The following is a 19,616-nucleotide window of genomic DNA, read 5'->3' on the forward strand; positions in this document are numbered from 1 at the left end:
AGAGGCTGGACATTTGGAGAGGATAGGGAAGAGAAGAAGATAGACACTTAGATGGGATAGCAAAGAGAAGAGGCTGGACATTTGGATGAGAATAAGGAAGAGGAGAGGATGAACACTTGGATAGGGTAGGGAAGAGGATAGGAATAGGGAAGAGGAGATACTTGTCTGAAATAGGGAAGAGAACAGGTGGAAATGTAGATGGGTTAGGGAAAAGGAGAGGCTGGACATTTGGGATGAGGAGAGGAGAAGCTGGATACTTGGATGGGATAGAAAAAAGGAAAGGATGGACATTCTTATGTTCTTATGGGCATTCTTATGTTCTTATGGGCTAGTCTTAGTTAGGGTGCTGGTTTTGGACCAGAGGGCCGCCGCGTGAGCGGACTGCTGGGCATGATGGACCACTTGTCTGACTCAGCAGTAGCAATTCTTATGTTCTTATGACATGTGGGATAGGGAAGGGGAGAGGATAGACAGGTGGGATAGAGAAGGGGAGAAGATGGACACAGGATAGAGAAGAGGTGATGTGGACATTTTCAGAGCAGGAAAAGGATGATGATGACATAAGGAGTAAGGACCTTGAGCTGACCCTTGGGGAGCACATGACCGAGTTTGCCTAACACATCAAATACCCTTGGGTTTCCTCCTACAGACTTGTTTTGTCCTCTCTACAGCACAGATAATGCAGCACTCCTCCCAGGGCACCTCTCAGAAGGTGGAAAACGAATAACAGATGTGCTCTCCCTCTAAGACAGGGCTTCCCAAACCTGTCCTTGGCACTCTACAACCACACAGGTTTTCAAGACATCAACAATGGAAATGCATGAGATAAATCTGCATGCACTGACACCCAGCATAGGCACATATATCTTATGCATATTTATGGCCGCCAACGTTCCAAAAGGATTGAGGTGCCAAACACAATTTAAAAGACACTCCCCTCTTGAAAAAGTGAAGGAGCTTGATGAATATTGGGGGTAGCTCTTATTGCATATTCTTTTGTGGATAGCCTGAAAACCTGAATGGCTGTGGAATCTACAGGACAGACTTGGGAAGCTCTGCTCTAAGATCTCTTAGCTGCAAGACCCATTAACTTCTCACCCGCTTCCATAGGATTTAGCAATCTGTGGTATCCCAGAGAGAGAGAGATTGTTCACCCTCTCCGAGGTGAAGAGAACGAGAGGGCACTCTCTAAAGTTAAAAGGGGATCGATTCCATACAAAAGTAAGGAAGTTCTTCTTCACCCAAAGAGTGGTAGAAAACTGGAACACTCTTCCAGAGTCTGTCATAGGAGAAACACCCTCCAGGGATTCAAGACAAAGTAGATAAAGACAGGTTGTTCACCCTCTCCAAGGTAGGAAGAACGAGAGGGCACTTTCTAAAGTTAAAAGGGGATAGATTCCGTACAAAGGAAGTTCTTCTTCATCCAGAGAATGGTAGAAATCTGGAACGCTTTTCCGGAGGCTGTTATAGGGGAAAACACCCTCCAGGGATTCAAGACAAGGTTGGATAAGTTCCTACTGGAACAGAACGTACGCAGGTAAGGCTAGACTCAAATAGGGCACTGGTCTTTGGCCTAAGGGCCGCTGCGTGAGCGGACTGCTGAGCACGATGGACCATTGGTCTGACCCAGCAGCGGCAAATCTTATGGTTTTATGTTCTTTCAGGAATAATACTGCTTGTAATTACATTACATTATATCACATTAATTTCTTTTATTCTTGCGGTTCTAGGCAGATTACAAAAGAATGAGATTCTTCTCATATCCATAAGATTACAGGGAAGCTATTGGTTGGAACATTTAGAGTCTGGTGATGGAGTGAGGTTATTGGTTAAATCATGAGTCTGTCTCGTAATAATGCTGTGCTCCAGAACAGCATGGTGCTTGAGACAGTTGAGGTCGTCTTCCAATGCTTGTTGAGCCTTTGAGGATGTTTTAGTAAAATTAACATTAAAGATACATTCCTATAGCAGGAACAAACTGAGGATAGTCTATTATATCTACAGACCATTTTTGTATTAGCACTTTTGATTTTACATTGTGTCAATTTTTTTAAGAGCTACCTGGTCTGATAGAGGGGTCTCCCAGTTCTTAAATAGGGTATCTTTCATGACCCTATGTAAAGGCACCTGGATACAGTCAATTGGTGGTGATTCATAGTCCAGAAGCTCAGAAAACTCAGAGCGATGTTCTTCCTCCATCTCCATTTTAATAGGAAGAGCTTGACCCATTTGTCTCTGGGAGAGAGCATATGATTCTTCTGCTGACAAATTTGGCAGAGCATCAAAGTGATTTGAGATATGAGTCAGACCCCCTCAAAATTCTCTCTTCTGGGCAAATCTGGGAGTGTGCATCAAGAGGACCATCGACTATGCATCGAGGAGCTTAGAGGAAGGGGTCGATGTTCTGACCCAGGAGATACGAGTGTCACTTCTCTGTCAATGACGACACATGCAGTGAATGGGTCCATGCTAACCCCAACGCTCAACATCGAGCAGGGGTGCATCACCTCATCCTCGATCAATGCCTTGGATGTATGCTTGGGCTGGATTGAGGCAGTCATGGATGCATTTAAAGCCTGTGTAGACTGCATCTGCAGTAGCCCGACAGGCACTTGTTTGAGGATAGCCCGGATCTCCTCCTGGAGAGTTGGTGTCTGCACTGGAAGAAACATCGATGTGGAAGCAGTCTGCGTTGAATGTTGTCTGGGCGTGCTAAGACATGCCTGAGAGGAGGTATGATCTGTAGTGATGGAGAGTGATGTATGGTGCTTTGATGCTTACTATGCATCGAGGAAGTGTACGGTTGCCAGATTTTCCAATTGGAAAATCCAAACTCCTAGACCCACCCCCAGGCCTACCAAGTTCCATCCGTCCCCACCCTGTAATGCCCTAATCCCGCCCCCAATCCCGCTATAGCCCAGCCCCCCACTGCTTGCTCCTGCCTGACGCGATTTGAGGAGCCTTTTCAAAACCTGGACAAAGTGCCGGGTTTAGAAAAGCCAAAATCCGGACGTCTGGTAATCCATGCCTAAAAGAGGAAGAATGTTTGTTTCTTAGCTTTCGTACATGACACCTCCCCTGATGGGTGAGGCATGGAGGAAGACAACATCGAGTCTTGCCTTTGAAGAGAACCTGATGCTTGATGGTTTCTAAGCAGCATCGGTGGTCACGGTTCTGATACTGATGCCCAGGTCGATACAGGGTGTGCATCAGGTCCTGAATCTCCCATCATGCTTGATGCCGAACCAAAAAAGTCTTTTTCACGGAAGTTGTCTGGCTTTAAGCGTCCTCGTTTGCATATGTGAATAGCCTGATGATCGGGACCTAGACACCGAACATACCAGCTATGGGGGTCAGAGCCTGAAATGGTTTGATTACACTGAGTACATTTCTTAAAATAGCTCAGCACCATCTTTAACTTGGAGGGAGAAACAGCCGATGTGAAGTCAAAGGCTTGATGGCCCGAGGAGCTCAAGGAAAACGTATGTCAATAACCTCCCTGGGGCATAAAAGGTCACGAAGTGGCCTAAAGGCTAAAAAATCAAAGACGAATTATGAAGAAAACTACTGTACAATAAAATTAAAATGTGAAGGCACAAAAAAAAAAAGCCTCAGCACCCTGTGGCTGTGGGTTCAAACCCTGTACTCTCCTTATGACCCTCGGCAAGTCACTTAATCCTTCACTGCCCCAGGTACATTGGATAGACTGTGTGCCTGCTGGAAAAGATAGGGAAAATGGGATTATAACCTGTTGTGAGCTCCTTTGCGGAGGATGAGTTAAAAAAAAAATCAAATAAATAGATATCAAAGTTTGATATGCTGAGAAAAACAGCGCTGATATGCTGAGAAAACAAAAAACTGATGGTCCTTCAAGCTTTGTCCATTCCAGGTTCTGTGGATGTCACCCACGTGTGAGAATATTATGTCCGCTCGTCCTCGGAGAACAGATTCTAGAGTAACGGGATATTCTACAGAATGTTGCTCATGAGGCTGAGAGGAAGCTCAGACAGGTGGGAACGGAAAGCATGCGTGGGAGGCAGATATTAGGAGACAGAAGCGGGAGAGAACTCGAGTTTTATAATTAGACCAATTAGGGCAGCCTGATGGCTCAGGATCGTTGCTGCTCATTGCCCCGCAGGGGTTACCTGGGTTCGATTCTCGGCTCTGGTCTTTCAATCCCCGAGTTGTCCGGGGGGCTGGGGATTCTACAGAAGCAGCAGTCATAGCCCTTAAGTGGGGAGGTAGGGAGTCCCAGTCGTCGTGCAGTGGTGACACGTGGAGACCAGTTAGAGCAGTGATCTCCGGTCAGTCCTCCGTGTCGAGGGTAACGGTCAAGGCAGCTCACATCCTGGAGATAAACGCATGGCATCATAGATGGTGTCGTCGAGAGCGTTTTGACTTCCTAGAACCATGGAATGATTTTCCATAGGCTGCTGATCAGGGATGATGTATTGTACATCTATCAAAGAAGGGAAGAAGCGACTTCAGCAGCAGACTGGCTAACCTGCCGAAGGGAGCTTTAAACTAGAATCTAGAACTAGAATTAGGGCAGGGTGATCAAAGCCCCAGGATAAGCCCTAGAGAATCACTAAATACCTCTACACAAATGGGAAAAGGGGGCAATGTATGCATTGCAGTATACACTAATACTCAAAGTATGGGAAACAAGACTCTGGATTAGAGGTCTGCACGGGAACGGGGATTGCGGGAATCCCCCTCTAGCCCACAGGACTACCACGGGGATCCCTCTCTAGCCCACGGGACTCCCACGGGGACCCCCCTCTAACCAACGGGACTCCCACGGGGATGGAAGGCTTTGGAAGCAGGGTTCGTCCATATAATATAATGGACACGTCAGCCTTAGTAAAAGAGGGGGTTTATAAGTGAATTACCTGAACAGAAAACAAAAAAAAAGGGTTCCACCAAAGAGATTCCACAAGGAAAACAGCAGCGCCAACACAAAAGAAACTGTGGAATTGATGATCCTGTCAGAAGTAATTGCTGCTTTTTATGGGCACGGGCGGGAATGGAGGTAATTCCTTGCGGGGATGGGTGGGGATGGAGAGGATCCTGGCGGGGACGGGTGGGGACGGAGAGGATCCTGACGGGGACGGGCGGGGATGGGTGAGATTTCTATCCCCGTGCAACTCTCTACTCTGGATCATTCTAGAGGCTGTGATGGAAGAGGCTGAGTTGAATTTAGTGGCGATCACGGAGATGTGGTTCACAAAGACCCATGACTGGGATTTAGTTATACAGGGCTATACACTTCTCCCTCCGTGTTCGCGGTTTCAGCATTCGCGGTTTTGATTGTTCATGTTTTTTAGCTTGCTGGCTCCTCCCCCCCCAAGTTACATCAGCTTGCATAGAGAAATCGCCGATTCCAAGAGTTTACAGAGAAAATCGCCGATTCCCAGCACTTTCTTCACCGTGTTTTGCTTCTCCTTCAGGAACAGGCCAGGTCTCCCACCATGTTATTCGCGGTTTCACCATATTCACGGTGGTTTTTCATAGAAAACAGCGAATAACATGTGAAAAAATTATTTGCAGTTTTTCTGTATTTGCGGTTCTGTTAATCCCCTAGCACTGCGAATACGGAGGGAGAAGTGTAATCTGTTCGGGAAAGACGGGTAGGAAGAAAAGGAGGGGGGAGTGGCATTATGCGTTAAAGATATTAAAGTCATACAGTTGCAGTATAGGCAGGGTAAGGGAGAAGCACTGCGGGCCATACTAGAAAGAGGGAATGGAAAATGTATTTATATTGGCCTCCTTCACAGATGAAAGAAGTGGACAGAGCTTTAATAGAAAACATTCAAAATATAGGTGACTTTAACATGGGGTGTCCCTATTGTGGGATCACCTAGAAGTAAGAGACTCCAAACTCCGACCCACCTTCTAGGCACCAATATCTGTCTTCTCATTCCTTCTGTAATTCCTCTACTGTGTATTAATGCACCTTCTTGTCCAGTTTGTCTGTCTTGACTTGATTGTAAGCTCTTATGAGCAGGGACTGTCTCTTCTGTGTTTTGATGTACAACGCTGCTTATGTCTAGTAGCACTATTAGAAATGATCGTCAGTTGTAGTATCCTGGATTCTCTACAAAGAGAACTTTCTGATGTTATAGTGAATGATCATTTGGCATCCAGTGATCGCCACATGGTGTGGTTTAATATCAAGACAGTCAAAAAAGATAGAGTGGAATTAGAAAAGGTACAGAGAAGGATGACAAAAATGATAAAAGAGATGGGACGACTTCCCTATGAGGAAAGGCTAAAGTGGCTAGGGCCTTCAGTCTGGAGAAGAGATGCCTCAGGGGAGATATGATAGAGGTCTATAAATTACTGAGTGGAGTAGAATGAGTAGATGTGAATTGCTTTCCAAAACTACTGATGAAACTACTAAGTACAGTAGTACATTTAAAACAAACCAGAGAAATTATTTCTTCACTCAACAGGTAATTAAATACTGGAATTCATTGCTGGAGAATTTAGTGAAAGCAGTTAGCTTAGCAGGGTTTAAAAAAAGGTTTGGATCATTTCCTAAAAGAGAAGCCCATAAGCCATTATTAAAATGGTTTAGGGAAATCCACTGCTATGATAAGCAGCATACAATCTATTTTTCTCCTTGGGATCTTTCCTGGTACTTGGACCTGGGTTGGCTACTGCTGGAAACAGGATACTAGGCTTGACGGACCTTTGGTCTGTCTCAGTATGGCAACTCTTATGCGCTTATGTGTAGAGAGGGCTCATTCGAAAGTGAAGGTTCTAGACTTTAAAAAAACCTAACCCCCCTTTTAAAAAGCTACACAGCTCAGTGCAGCATGGCAAATGCTCCAACGCCCAGTCAGTTTTTATGGGCATCGGAGTATTTACCACGCCTGCATGTGCTATTGGCTTTAGTAAAATGACCCATAACTTTGTTGAGATGGGGGATTAAGTCAAGGAATTGTTGTCTGGATGGGAACATCTGGAAGAATTAGAAAAGCAGTGGGCAAAACTGAAAAGAATTGCATGGGCAACAAACTATTTTGTAAAGAAAGTAAAAGCAAGAGGAAAAGAAGGCCGCTTTGTTTCTCAAAAGCTGAGAAGGTAAGGAAAAAGAGGTTAGCTTTCATAAACTACAAAAGATCACAGAAAGCAGACAGGAAAAATATCTGGAAAAGTTAATAGAAGCTGGTCTGGTAGTCAGGAAAGCAAATATGCAAATGGAAGAAAAAAAAGCCAATACGGTAAAATAGGGGTGGGGGTGGGGACAGACAATTTTTTAGATGAGTTAGTGATAGGAGGAAGTGCAAAAGTGGCATTGGGAGACTCAAAGATGAAGGGGAGGAATATGTAGAATCTGATAAAGATAAAGATAAGGCTGAATTGCTTAAATATTTCAGTTCTATGTTCATAACTGAAGTGCTGGGCGTGGAATTGCAGAAGACAAAACAAATAGGGCTGCATATGTAGTAGACCTTGATCGATTTTCAGAGGATTGTGTTTGTGAGAAGCTAGCTAAACTAAAAGTGGACAAAGCAATGGGTCGGATGATGTACATCCAAGGGTACTCAAGGAACTTAGGGAAGTTCTGGCAGCTCCACTGGCTGAACTTTTCAATGCATCTCTAGAGTCGGAAGTGGTACCCAGAGGATTGGAGAAAGTCCTTCTCCTCAAAAGTGGAAGTAAGGAAGAAGAAAGGAACTACAGGCCAGTAAGTCTGACTTCAGAGGTAAGTAATTTAATGGAAACACTTTTAAAATAGTGAAGTTTCTGATTAAAGGACCCGAGGCAACGTGGATTCACTAGAGGCAGCTCTTGTCAGAAAAATCTGATCAATTTCTTTGATTGGGTGACCAAAGAATTAGATAGAGGAAGAGAGCTAGATGCGGTGTATTTAGATTTTAGCAAAGCTTATGATGGTGTTCCAAACAGGCATCTAATAAATAAAGTGAGTGCCCTCAGGATAGGCCCCAAAGTGACTGACTGGGTCAGGAACTGGTTGAGTGGAAGGCGACAGAGGGTAGTGGTCTATGGAGATTGCTCTGAGGCGATTAAATTGCAGACAATACGAAGCTATTCAGAGTAGTGAAGATGCAGAAGGATTGCGAAGACGTGCAACGTGACATAAACATGCTCGAGAAATGGGCCGCGACATGGCAAATGAGGTTCATCGTGGATAAGTGTAAGGTGATGCATGTTGGTAACAAAAATCTTAAACACGAATACAGGATGTCCTGGGCGGTACTTGGACAGACCCCCCCCCCAGAAAAGCGACTTGGGCGTACTGGTCAACAAGTCGATGAAGCCGTCCGTGCAATGTGCGGCGGTGGCGAAAAGGGCGAACAGAATGCTAGGAATGATTAAGAAGGGGATCACGAACAGATAAGAGGTTATCATGCCACTGTACCGGGCCATGGTACGCTCTCACCTGGTATACTGCGTCCAGCACTGGTCGCCATACATGAAAAAGGACACAGTATTACTTGAAAGGGTCCAGAGAAGAGCGACTTAAATGGTTAAGGGGCTGGAGGAGTTGCCATACAGTGAGAAATGGGAGAAACTGGGCCTCTTCTCCCTTGAAAAGAGGAGACTGAGAAGGGACATGATCGAAACATTCAAGATAATGAAGGGAATAGACTTAGTAGATAAGGACAGGTTGTTCACCCTCTCCAAGGTAGAGAGAACGAGAGGGCACTCTCTAAAGTTAAAAGGGGATAGATTCCGTACAAACGTAAGGAAGTTCTTCTTCACCCAGAGAGTGGTAGAAAGCTGGAACGCTCTTCCGGAGGCTGTTATAGGGGAAAACACTCTCCAGGGATTCAAGACAAAGTAGATAAAGACAGGTTGTTCACCCTCTCCAAGGTAGGGAAAACGAGAGGGCACTCTCTAAAGTTAAAAGGGGATAGATTCTGTACAAACGTAAGGAAGTTCTTCTTCACCTAGAGAGTGGTAGAAATCTGGAACGCTCTTCCGGAGGCTGATATAGGGGGAAACACCCTCCAGGGATTCAAGACAAAGTTAGACGAGTTCCTGCTGAACCAAAACGTACGCAGGTAGGGCTAGTCTCAGTTAGGGCGCTGATCTTTGACCTAAGGTTTTTGACGCCGCGGGTGGTTCCTGTATGTCTAGTTATTACCCCTGTTTAGGGTTACCAAATGGCTCCAGGAAAAGGAGAAATATATATCAGGAGGAATAATTAGTTTAACTCTGTGATGAAGATCAGTAAATATTTTCAATGATCACAGCTTTTATAAACAATAAATCATGAATAATATTCAAAATGAAATGTGAAGTGCTCAGACCTTATAACCTGTGTTATAAACGAAGTTAACAAGGGGACCATCATAGCCTTCACAGTCCCCTAACCACCTGTAATTTGTAAAAGAAAAAAGATGTACTTATCTGGGTCAGGTGGTTGTTGGTAATGTTAATCCTCGGTCAGACCAACTTAAACCATGTGATGTGACTTTAAAATTTTTTTCTCAGCTTGTGCTATTCAGCCTATGGTCCCAGTCCCCCCCCGACCTAGGTTTCGTCTCTTCGTCAGGGAGGGACATTAGTGCTAGAGAAAATGCCATAAAAACATTAAACTCTTTTATTCAGTATACTAAAAAACTTTCTAAATAATAACATTAAAGTTACTCATACTCATTCGTGATGAAAATTATAAAGATAATCACACTGGTTTTCATACCTATTGCTGGCACACTAGGACTGGACCGGACCAAAGTGTTGGGCGAATTGAGTAACTGAGCCCAGGACGTACAAGATAAGTACATCTTTTTTCTTTTACAAATTACAGGTGGTTAGGGGACTGTGAAGGCTATGATGGTCCCCTTGTTAACCTCGTTTATAACACAGGTTATAAGGTCTGAGCACTTCACATTTCATTTTGAATATTATTCATGATTTATTGTTTATAAAAGCTGTGATCATTGAAAATATATCCAGGAAAAGGAGGACAGATTGAGACATCCGGGTTTTACTTCCATTGCTTCTTTTTTTATTATTATTTTTTAATTCTTTATTCGTTTTTGAAATCAATTACATAGTGCAAAGCAGATGAACAATCCTGTTTAACCCCTCCCCTCCTGCTTGCCAATAGAAGTAAAACCCGGATGTCATATGCTAACCCGCGTTGGTTTGTTTTTGGGTTTTTTTCTCCCCTTCCCCGGGCGCCATCTTGGGGGAGGGGGGACTACATCTCCCATCGTGCCGCGCGGGGCAGGGCCGGCCTCGGCCTCGGGAGCCGACGCGCACTTCCGGCGGCGGTTTGTGACCTTTGCGGTCGTCCTCGAGCGCAGGGGGGAGGGGCGTCTGGGCGCTGCTCGGTGTCTGATCAATAAAGTTGGTTGAAAGTGGCCGCCCGGAGCTGCGATCGGAGCCGGAGAGACCTCAACGGCCGCGATCGGAGAGAGAGGGAGGGAGGATGCAGAGTGCCCGGCTGACCCCCGCTCTCTGCCGGCAGCTCCTGCGCCTCGGCGGCCCGGGGTGAGTCTGGAGAGTCCCTGCACCGGAGAGCTTAGGTGTCAGATTGCAGCAGAACGATGTAGGCAGAAACCTTAACGTCCAAAGTGTGAAGAGAGAGGAAGAAATGCTTTCTCCTTCCCTAGGACAGGGCTGTCAGAGTCCCTCCTCCGGGGCCGTAGTCCAGTCGGGTTTTCAGGATTTCCCCCAATGAATATGCATGAGATCTATGTGCATGCGCTGCTTTCAATGCATTGGGGAAATCCTGAAAACCCGACTGGATTGCGGCCCTCGAGGACCGGAGTTGCCCACCCCTGGACTAGCCATAGCATAGGGATCTCAAAGTCCCTCCTTGAGGGCTGCAATCCAGTTGGGTTTTCAGGATTTCCCCAATGAATATGCATGAGATCTATGTGCATGCGCTGCTTTCAATGCATATTCATTGGGGAAATCCTGAAAACCCGACTGGATTCCGGCCCTCGAGGACCGGAGTTGCCCACCCCTGGACTAGCCATAGCATAGGGATCTCAAAGTCCCTCCTTGAGGGCTGCAATCCAGTTGGGTTTTCAGGATTTCCCCAATGAATATGCATGAGATCTATGTGCATGCGCTGCTTTCAATGCATATTCATTGGGGAAATCCTGAAAACCCGACTGGATTCCGGCCCTCGAGGACCAGAGTTGCCCACCCCTGGACTAGCCATAGCATAGGGATCTCAAAGTCCCTCCTTGAGGGCTGCAATCCAGTTGGGTTTTCAGGATTTCCCCAATTAATATGCATGAGATCTATGTGCATGCACTGCTTTCAATGCATATTCATTGGGGAAATCCTGAAAACCCGACTGGATTGCGGCACTCAAGGAGGGACTTTGAGATCCAAGCCCTCTCCTTTGAGCTTTAAAGCCCTTTTCAGAATATCTGGGATGGGGAGGGTAGGAGGAAGTGTTTTCAAACCCCCCTGCCCATGCTGATTTCCTATACCCTAGGGCAGACATAGGCAACTCCGGTCCTCGAGGGCTGGAAACCAGTCGGGTTTTCAGGATTTCCCCAATGAATATGCATGAGATTTATGTGCATGCACTGCTTTCAGTGCATATTCATTGGGGAAATCCTGAAAACCCGACTGGGTTGCGGCCCTCGAGGTGAGGCTTTGACACCCCTGCCCTAGGGCAGACATGGCCAACTCCGGTCCTCGAGGGCCAGAATCGAATCGGGTTTTCAGGATTTCCTCAATAAATATGCATGAGATCTATTTGCATGCACTGCTTTCAATACATATTCATTGGGGAAAGCATGAAAACCCGACTGGTTTCCAGCCCTCGAGGACCGGAGTTGCCTATGTCTGCACTAAGGTATAGGAAAACAGCAGGGGAAGGGGGGTTTGAGAACACTTCCTCCTACCCTCCCCATCCCAGATATTTTGAAAAGGGCTTTAAAGCTCAAAGGAGAGGGCTTGGATCTCAAAGTCCCTCCTTGAGGGCCGCAATCCAGTCGGGTTTTCAGGATTTCCCCAATGAATATGCATTGAAAGCAGTGCATGCACATAAATCTCATGCATATTCATTGGGGAAATCCTGAAAACCCGACTGGATTGTGGCCCTCGAGGAGGGACTTTGAGACCCCTGGTTTTAAATGCATATTTTATGTATGGGGGAGGGGAGTAAATAAGGCCTTTTATAGCTTAAAATCATCCAAATGTAATTAGGTTGGGTTAATCAGTATATTGGTAATTGAAACTGAGCGACCTTGCAAAGACCGAGGCCTCCTAGAAGGTTGTATAAAACGTCCTGTGGAAAATAGTGGTGAGGTGGGATTGATTGGTTTGAGGGCAGGAATTCCTTACTTTGTTTAGGGCAAATGCAAGAAGTTGAAACGGTGCACAAGATTTGCGTGACGGTGTATGTAAACAATGTGGAAAGGTGTCTGACCAGTCTCGGGTATGCGCGTTGCATTCCGGCTCAGGATTTGTGCTGTTTTAACTTGTTCACAAATGACAGAGCAGTGGTTCACAACCCAGTCCAAGGGACGCCCCTAGTTAGTCAGGTTTTTGAGATTTCCACACGCTGCCTCCTTGGTATGCAAATCTCTCTCATGCATATCAATTTGGATTTCTTAAAAACCTGGCTGGCACTGATCTATACTTCAAAGTCTAATAGATGCTGGCATTGTCATCTTGAAGCTGGGACGTTGGGTCATTTACTGTCCCTTGATACTTAGATTTTGGAGATCCATCTTGGGATCAAGTGAACAATTTATTAGAAAATGCAGTGGCATTGACGTACGGTACCATCTTATTTGGTACGTGAGAGCTTAAAGTCAAATATCTGCTCGGAATAATAAACTTCTCCTTATAATGACAGGGTTGCCATGCAGCTTATTTTTTAAAAAAATTGGAGAAACTGGGATAGGTTAAATTATACATTCTGGTGGGAATCCCTCTGTTATATTTTTTCCTATTATTTTTGGGTTCTTTATGGGGTAATTCGATAGTGGGTTGTCCCAGGGGAATAATTTTTGGTAAAGCATCAGCTTGTGGGGGTTTTGGCCAACCAAAATGTCTTTTATTTCAGAAAGCCTGTATGATTGGGCATACATGTATTATGTCATTTGGGTTGCAGAAAGAATCTCCAAGTTTTTGGCATTGGAGGAATCAATTACATCGCTTATTTTTATTTGAGAGTTGGGAGGTTCGAGGTTCGCCTAAAAAAACTCTTTTTATGGACGTTTGGGATCCTTATATTCAGAATCTTTCACCAAAAATACGAAGTTTGGTTATCAATGATTTATTATGAAAATTAGGTTTAATAATTACATTCCAGTTATTTATTTTAATTCTTTATTTGTGTCAACTTTCATCTAGGATGAGGGATTTCATTTAGGAGAAGATAGTGGGTAGAGCAGGGGTAGGGAACTCCGGTCCTCGAGAGCCGTATTCGGGTTTTCAGGATTTCCCCAATGAATATGCATGAGATCTATTTGTATGCACTGCTTTCAATGCATATTCATTGGGGAAATCCTGAAAACCCTACTGGAATACGGCTCTCAAGGACCGGAGTTCCCTACCCCTGGGGTTGGGATGGAATTAAGGGGGGGTGTAGATAAGATTGAATTAATTCATATGGAAATTAAATTTGAAAGAATGATTTAAATGTGTATGAAATATTATTGTAATTCTTATTGTATTGAATGTATTTTTGTATTATCCTATTGTACTGATCATTTGATTCTTTCAATAAAAATTGTTATGCATAAACGAAATTCTAAAATGCTTTCAGTACTGATTTAGGATAAGTACATAATATGAGGGTTAAGCAAAATGTAAAGACAAAATACATTTAACGGCTTTAATAGACGTAACTGTGATCAATTGAACATAGCACTTTTCCACATACTGTAGTCCCCACGGAAGATGATCCATTTGTTGTATCTTTCTTACTAATACGGTTTTTCTATTCCCCTTTACCTTTTGTTGTTAAGAAAGGTTGGACAAGTTCCTGGAGGAAAAGTCCATAGTCTGTTATTGAGAAAGACCCGGGGGGGGGGGCACTGCTTGCCCTGGATCGGTAGCATGGAATGTTGTTGCTCTTTTGTGTTCCAGAACCCTGCTACTCTTTGGAGTGCTAGAATGCTGCTACTCTTTGGGGTGCTGGAATGCTGCTACTCTTTGGGGTTCTAGAATGCTGCTACTCTTTGGGGTGCTAGAATGCTGCTACTCTTTGGGGTGCTAGAATGCTGCTACTCTTTGGGGTGCTGGAATGCTGCTACTCTTTGGGGTTCTAGAATGCTGCTACTCTTTGGGGTGCTGGAATGCTGCTACTCTTTGGGGTTCTAGAATGCTGCTACTCTTTGGGGTTCTAGAATGTTGTTACTCCTTGAGTTTTGGCCAGGTACTAGGGACCTGGATTGGCCACCGTGAGTACAGGCTACTGGGCTACTCCCCACCGCTGCAACAGGGACGGGCCATGTGTGTGCAGCGACTGCATGCGGCCATCCCCCGGAACCTTCTCTCTGACGTCAGAATTGATGTTGGAATGCCTGTGGGCTGGCCGCATGCATTCGCTGCACACACCTGGCCCGTCCCTGTTGCAGCGGTGGGGAGTGTGTAGGAATGAAGCGTGTCGGGTGGCAGGGTCAGCTTCGGGGGTGGGGCAGGGAGGAATAGGCAGCGGCGGTGACTTAAGCGCGGGGGTGGGGGGGCAGGCAGGGAAGGTGGCCAGCCCGCGTACCCCCAGCAGGTGGTTCGTGTACCCCCTGAGGTACATATACTCTGGCCTGCCCAAAATCTGAGGGAAACACCTATGATCCTGGTGTATCATGTCATGGATATAGGCATCTTTGGCGTCCAGAGAATAGTCGGTCCCCACTGGTAGAAGCAGGATAAGATTCTGGCTAGTGTAACCATTTTTCACTTGTGAAGAAATTTGTTGCAGGTTTTGAGGCCCGTGCTGGTGCCTCTTCTCAGGAATTAGGAGGTATCTTCACTTGGACCTGCTACCTTTCTCTGTGGTAGACTTCTGAGGTTAGCAGACTTCAATGCTGCTGGAGCTATGTGATCGTCGACATCACAGAACAGATTAAACAGGTCTTGAACGTTGCAGTCTGCTCCTAGCCAATGCAGACGTACTGCATTTTTCTTTGATGGACATTTTTATGTCAGTCCTTTTTTTTTTCTCTCTCTCTCTCGCAAGCCCGATGGGGAAAATGGACTTAGCTGAACTGAAGAAGGAAAAAAGGATTTTCTAGAGAACGGCAGACTGCCAGATGGTGCAGGGATGCAGTTGAGAACATATGAGGGAAGACGGGATCAGAATTTAGCGGCGCTCGTCCTGTTTGATCTGCAGAAGGGAAAAGATTGAGAGGGCCTCGCGTGACTATTGCGTGTATTAGGATGGTCCACGGTAGAATGCAAAAAAAAAATCAGCCTTGCCAAATCTTGTCTCCAAAAGGCTTATTTTTCTCCACTTGGTATGTCTTACTCATGTGTCAAATTTCAGCTTGATTAAACAATATTTAGAGGTCATAATTAGTTTGTATGGCTGTGTCTAGTTTGCGATCTGCACCCGAAAACTGACTCCTTGGGAAGTCAGTCTGTCAACTGCTAGACTGCCACATGGACTGGATGTTCTTTGACGGTTCAGTTTTCATCGCTATGACAAAGGAAAACTTTAACCAGAAAGCTATAAGTTGATGTGCGAGTCGGCGATAGTGGTAAGGGATTGAGCCAGGATACCGACCCAACGCATAGACTCTTGTTGTGTTAGGAAGTTGAAGACACTGTCCCTAAATAAACACAGAACTCGTCAACAAGAAGGTGACAGACAGAATGAAGAAATCTTTAAGAATGAACTCAGTTTGAGGTTTCACAAAAAGATGTTATGACTGAACTTAAAAATGGAGAAGATCGAGAATTCCTACAGAAACAAAGGCAGAACGTGTTTCCTTGATGTACGAGTGGAGTTGACCTTCAACCAACTGCAAAAGAATGCAGAAAGAGGCAGCACGAGGAAAGGAAAATCATGACAAAAGTGAAGTATGCGGAAAGGTAAACCGAAGCAATTGCCCATATAATGTCTGAATTTTCTTCAGTATCTTCTGGCGAGTCTGAAAGCAAAGATAAATATCGGCCTATGAAAGGTTTCAGTATTGCATCATTGACAAAAACACCTAAGAATATCTTGACATCTCCTGTGGTTGTTGGTGCCTTAGATAAGAACATAACATAAGAACATAAGCAATGCCTCCGCTGGGTCAGACCCGAGGTCCATCGTGCCCAGCAGTCCGCTCACGCGGTGGCCCAACAGGTCCAGGACCTGTGCAGTAATCCTCTATCTATACCCCTCTATCCCCTTTTCCAGCAGGAAATTGTCCAATCCTTTCTTGAACCCCAGTACCGTACTCTGCCCTATTACGCTCTCTGGAAGCGCATTGGCTAAGGCTCTTAACATTTGCATCTCCTCTTCCTATAGGCTAAGGCTCTTTGCATCTGCATTGTGATGTCATAGAGCTTTATGGTTATAGAAACCTAGAAACATGATGGCAGATAAAGGCCAAATGGTCCATCCGCAGCATCCACTATCTCCTCCTCTCCCTATTGGCTAAGGCTCTTAACATTTGCATCTCCTCTTCCTATAGGCTAAGGCACTTTGCACCTGCATTGTGATGTCATAGAGCTTTATGGTTATAGAAACCTAGAAACATGATGGCAGATAAAGGCCAAATGGTCCATCCGCAGCATCCACTATCTCCTCCTCTCCCTATTGGCTAAGGCTCTTAACATTTGCATCTCCTCTTCCTATAGGCTAAGGCTCTTTGCACCTGCATTGTGATGTCATAGAGCTTTATGGTTATAGAAACCTAGAAACATGATGGCAGATAAAGGCCAAATGGTCCATCCACAGCATCCACTATCTCCTCCTCTCCCATAAGACCATAAGCAATGCCTCCGCTGGGTCAGACCTGAGGTCCATCGCACCCAGCAGTCCGCTTACGCGGTGGCCCAACAGGTCCAGGACCTGTGCAGTCATCCTCTATCTATACCCCTCTATCCCCTTTTCCAGTAGGAATTTGTCCAATCCTTTCTTGAACCCCAGTACCATACTCTGCCCTATTACGTCCTCTGGAAGCGCATTCCAGGTGTCCACCACACGTTGGGTAAAGAAGAACTTCCTAGTATTTGTTTTGAATCTGTCTCCTATCAACTTTTCCGAGTGCCCTCTTGTTCTTTTATTATTCGAAAGTTTGAAGAATCTGTCCCTCTCTCCTCTCTCTATGCCCTTCATGATCTTGTAAGTATCTATCATATCCCCTCTAAGCCTCCTCTTCTCCAGGGAAAAGAGACCCAGTTTCTCCAATCTCTCAGCATATGACAGATCAGTGGAAATAAAATAATTATTTTGTTGACTGGCACCGATCTACGGAGCAGCAGTTGAAGAACACTGGTGTAAGTCGTAGGCCAAACCCCGCCCATTACCCAATCTCCGCCCCAGACTCCGCCCCCATAATAGTACTCATTGTAACACCATTTTTTCCATTCATTTTTCGTATATATACACAATTGTATTAACAATACATAATGGTTAACCACAAAATTAAAATATACAAAGCACACTGTATGCTTTTCAACATTCATTCCTACAAGAACACAGATAACCCCATGCAATTACGGGACCAAAACCTAAAAGCAGTAATATTCACAAACAAACCCTAAGATGCAGGACTCTGCAAGTACAACCCCCAGAGGAAAAGAAACAAATGTATTTCTTCCTGAACAGACAGCAGATGTAAATCAATCACTAAAAAAAAAAAAAAAAAAGCATTCCCCCTACTGTTGTTGTCTCCCTCCCTCCATGCAGTGCCTTGTCCTCTGGCCTGCCCCCAGTGTTATCTTCGGGCTGGCTCCCTCTTCCTCAGTGCTGCAGTGCACAAAGCCGTGGGCAGTGTCCCACGCCTCATCTGGAAGCCTTCCCTCTGGCGTTGCGACGGTCGGAGAGAAGGTTTCCTGTTCAGACGCAGGATGCACATAGGAGCCTCTGCCCACGGCTTTGTGCACTGGTGAAGAGGGAGCCAGCCCGAAGGCAACGCCGCATCGATCGTACCGTGGACCGGCAGCTGAAGAGCACTGTCTGGGGCCCAGTGGACCGGTGGTTGAAGAACACTGCCTTAGATCATCTCAGTGTTTCTGACCAGAGTTCTGTGTTCGTTGCTGGAGTTGTTGCTCAGGTCATGACATTACTAATATAACGCTCTCCAGACATTCAATCGGACGATCTCGAATGCAAAAGGAGAGTGTGGCATAGTGGTTAGTGCTACAGCTTCAGCAAACTGAGGTGGTGGGTTCAAACCCTCTCTGCTCCTTGTGACCCTGAGCAAGTCACTTAATCCCCCATTGTGAGCCTGCCGGGACAGACAAGGAAAAATACTTGAGTACCTGAGCTCTCTTGGGAGAAAGGTATAGAAAATGATAAGTTAGGAGCGAGTTGTGTCAGCAGAAGAAAACAAAATTTCCTTTGAAGGTCCTTTTCTTTTGCACCGGGATGGGAAAATATTACCTGACATTGATGGATCCGAAGACAAGAGTAGACCGACTTTGCTATTATTGTCACTGGAAACGGCCAGGAAATGTGACCAGGCATTCCAAAGATAGAGAAAGGAACAGGAGAGTCGGAAGCCAAGGCTTGTGTTGACGCTGTCCAAAATGAAAGGACTTGTCTTTGACACAACAGCAAGTGATACCAGACTTCACAAAGGATCAGGGGTCAAAAGTCCCTCCTCGAGGGCCGCAATCCAGTTGGGTTTTCAGGATTTCCCCAATGAATATGCAGTGCATGCAAATAGATCTCATGCATATTCATTGGGGAAATCCTGAAAACCCGACTGGATTGCGGCCCTCGAGGAGGGACTTTGACACCCCTGTCGTAGATGGTTGATTATTCGTCGAGAGTTTAGCGGTAGTTTTAAATTTAAAAAAAAACCAGCGAGGCGGGGTGACCCCTAAACTTTAAGTAAAATTAGCCTTGTGGACAATCGAAATATGTTAATTAATTATTTGGATCATCCTAGCGTGCATGTGCTCAGTAGACAGAAAACACGCTTCAGTGCAGGCAACTTCCATCCTTGTTATTGTCGAATGACATTACCCAAAAATGCAACAAGCGAAAGCACAGGACATCAGATGACATGTTAGATCAGCAAGGGTGTACTCGGCTGTCTGTCTTATATATGGTAGAATGCTCCTTGTGGTCCAGGAGGCTTCCTCCTTCCACCGTCTCCACTCATAAGCTCTAAATGGAGTCTCGGGTTCGAGCCTTGGCACTCCTGATGTGTGTAGGGGAACCCCTGTCTCGCCTGCCCCGACAACCCCACTTCAGGCCAGTCTCTAATACCAGGTCGCCATCTTGGCCATTACCATGTGTCAGTTCCTTGAGTGGCTCAGAGGGCACGTTAACATCCACCTAGGTCCCTGATTTAGAAATCTAGAGGCAGCCTGGTTAAACAGCTTGCGAGGTGTCGCATGGCTGATGAAGACCACTCCTGAAAAAAAAAATCCATTGGTTCGAGGGGATGTCAATCAAGAATATCAGCCAATGAAAAGGAACCTCCTTGAATCAATGTAAAATGGGAGGGCAGGGAGTCTTCTTTTCTCCCTCCGTTGTTCTGATAAGAAAT

General features: G+C 45.4%; 2 protein-coding genes across 3 annotated transcripts in view; one reads left to right on the forward strand and one right to left on the reverse strand.

Moving 5' to 3' along the window:
• Positions 1–9,345, reverse strand: part of DLG4 (discs large MAGUK scaffold protein 4) — a 196,663-nt gene extending 187,318 nt beyond the window's left edge. Inside the window, exon 1 of the mRNA XM_033925295.1 lies at positions 9,288–9,345. The gene's annotated coding sequence lies outside the window, so the exon portion shown is untranslated. The remainder of the gene's footprint in view (positions 1–9,287) is intronic.
• Positions 9,346–10,256: 911 nt separating this feature from the next.
• Positions 10,257–19,616, forward strand: part of ACADVL (acyl-CoA dehydrogenase very long chain) — a 42,692-nt gene continuing 33,332 nt past the window's right edge. The window contains exon 1 of one of the 2 annotated variants that reach the window (XM_033925074.1): positions 10,257–10,476. In XM_033925074.1, coding sequence (XP_033780965.1) covers positions 10,415–10,476 — 62 coding nt within the window. In that variant the 5' untranslated portion in view covers positions 10,257–10,414. The remainder of the gene's footprint in view (positions 10,477–19,616) is intronic. The other variant, XM_033925075.1, reaches the window with a different exon arrangement.

Source organism: Geotrypetes seraphini, chromosome 16, assembly GCF_902459505.1.
Source record: "Geotrypetes seraphini chromosome 16, aGeoSer1.1, whole genome shotgun sequence".
NCBI lineage: Eukaryota > Metazoa > Chordata > Amphibia > Gymnophiona > Dermophiidae > Geotrypetes > Geotrypetes seraphini.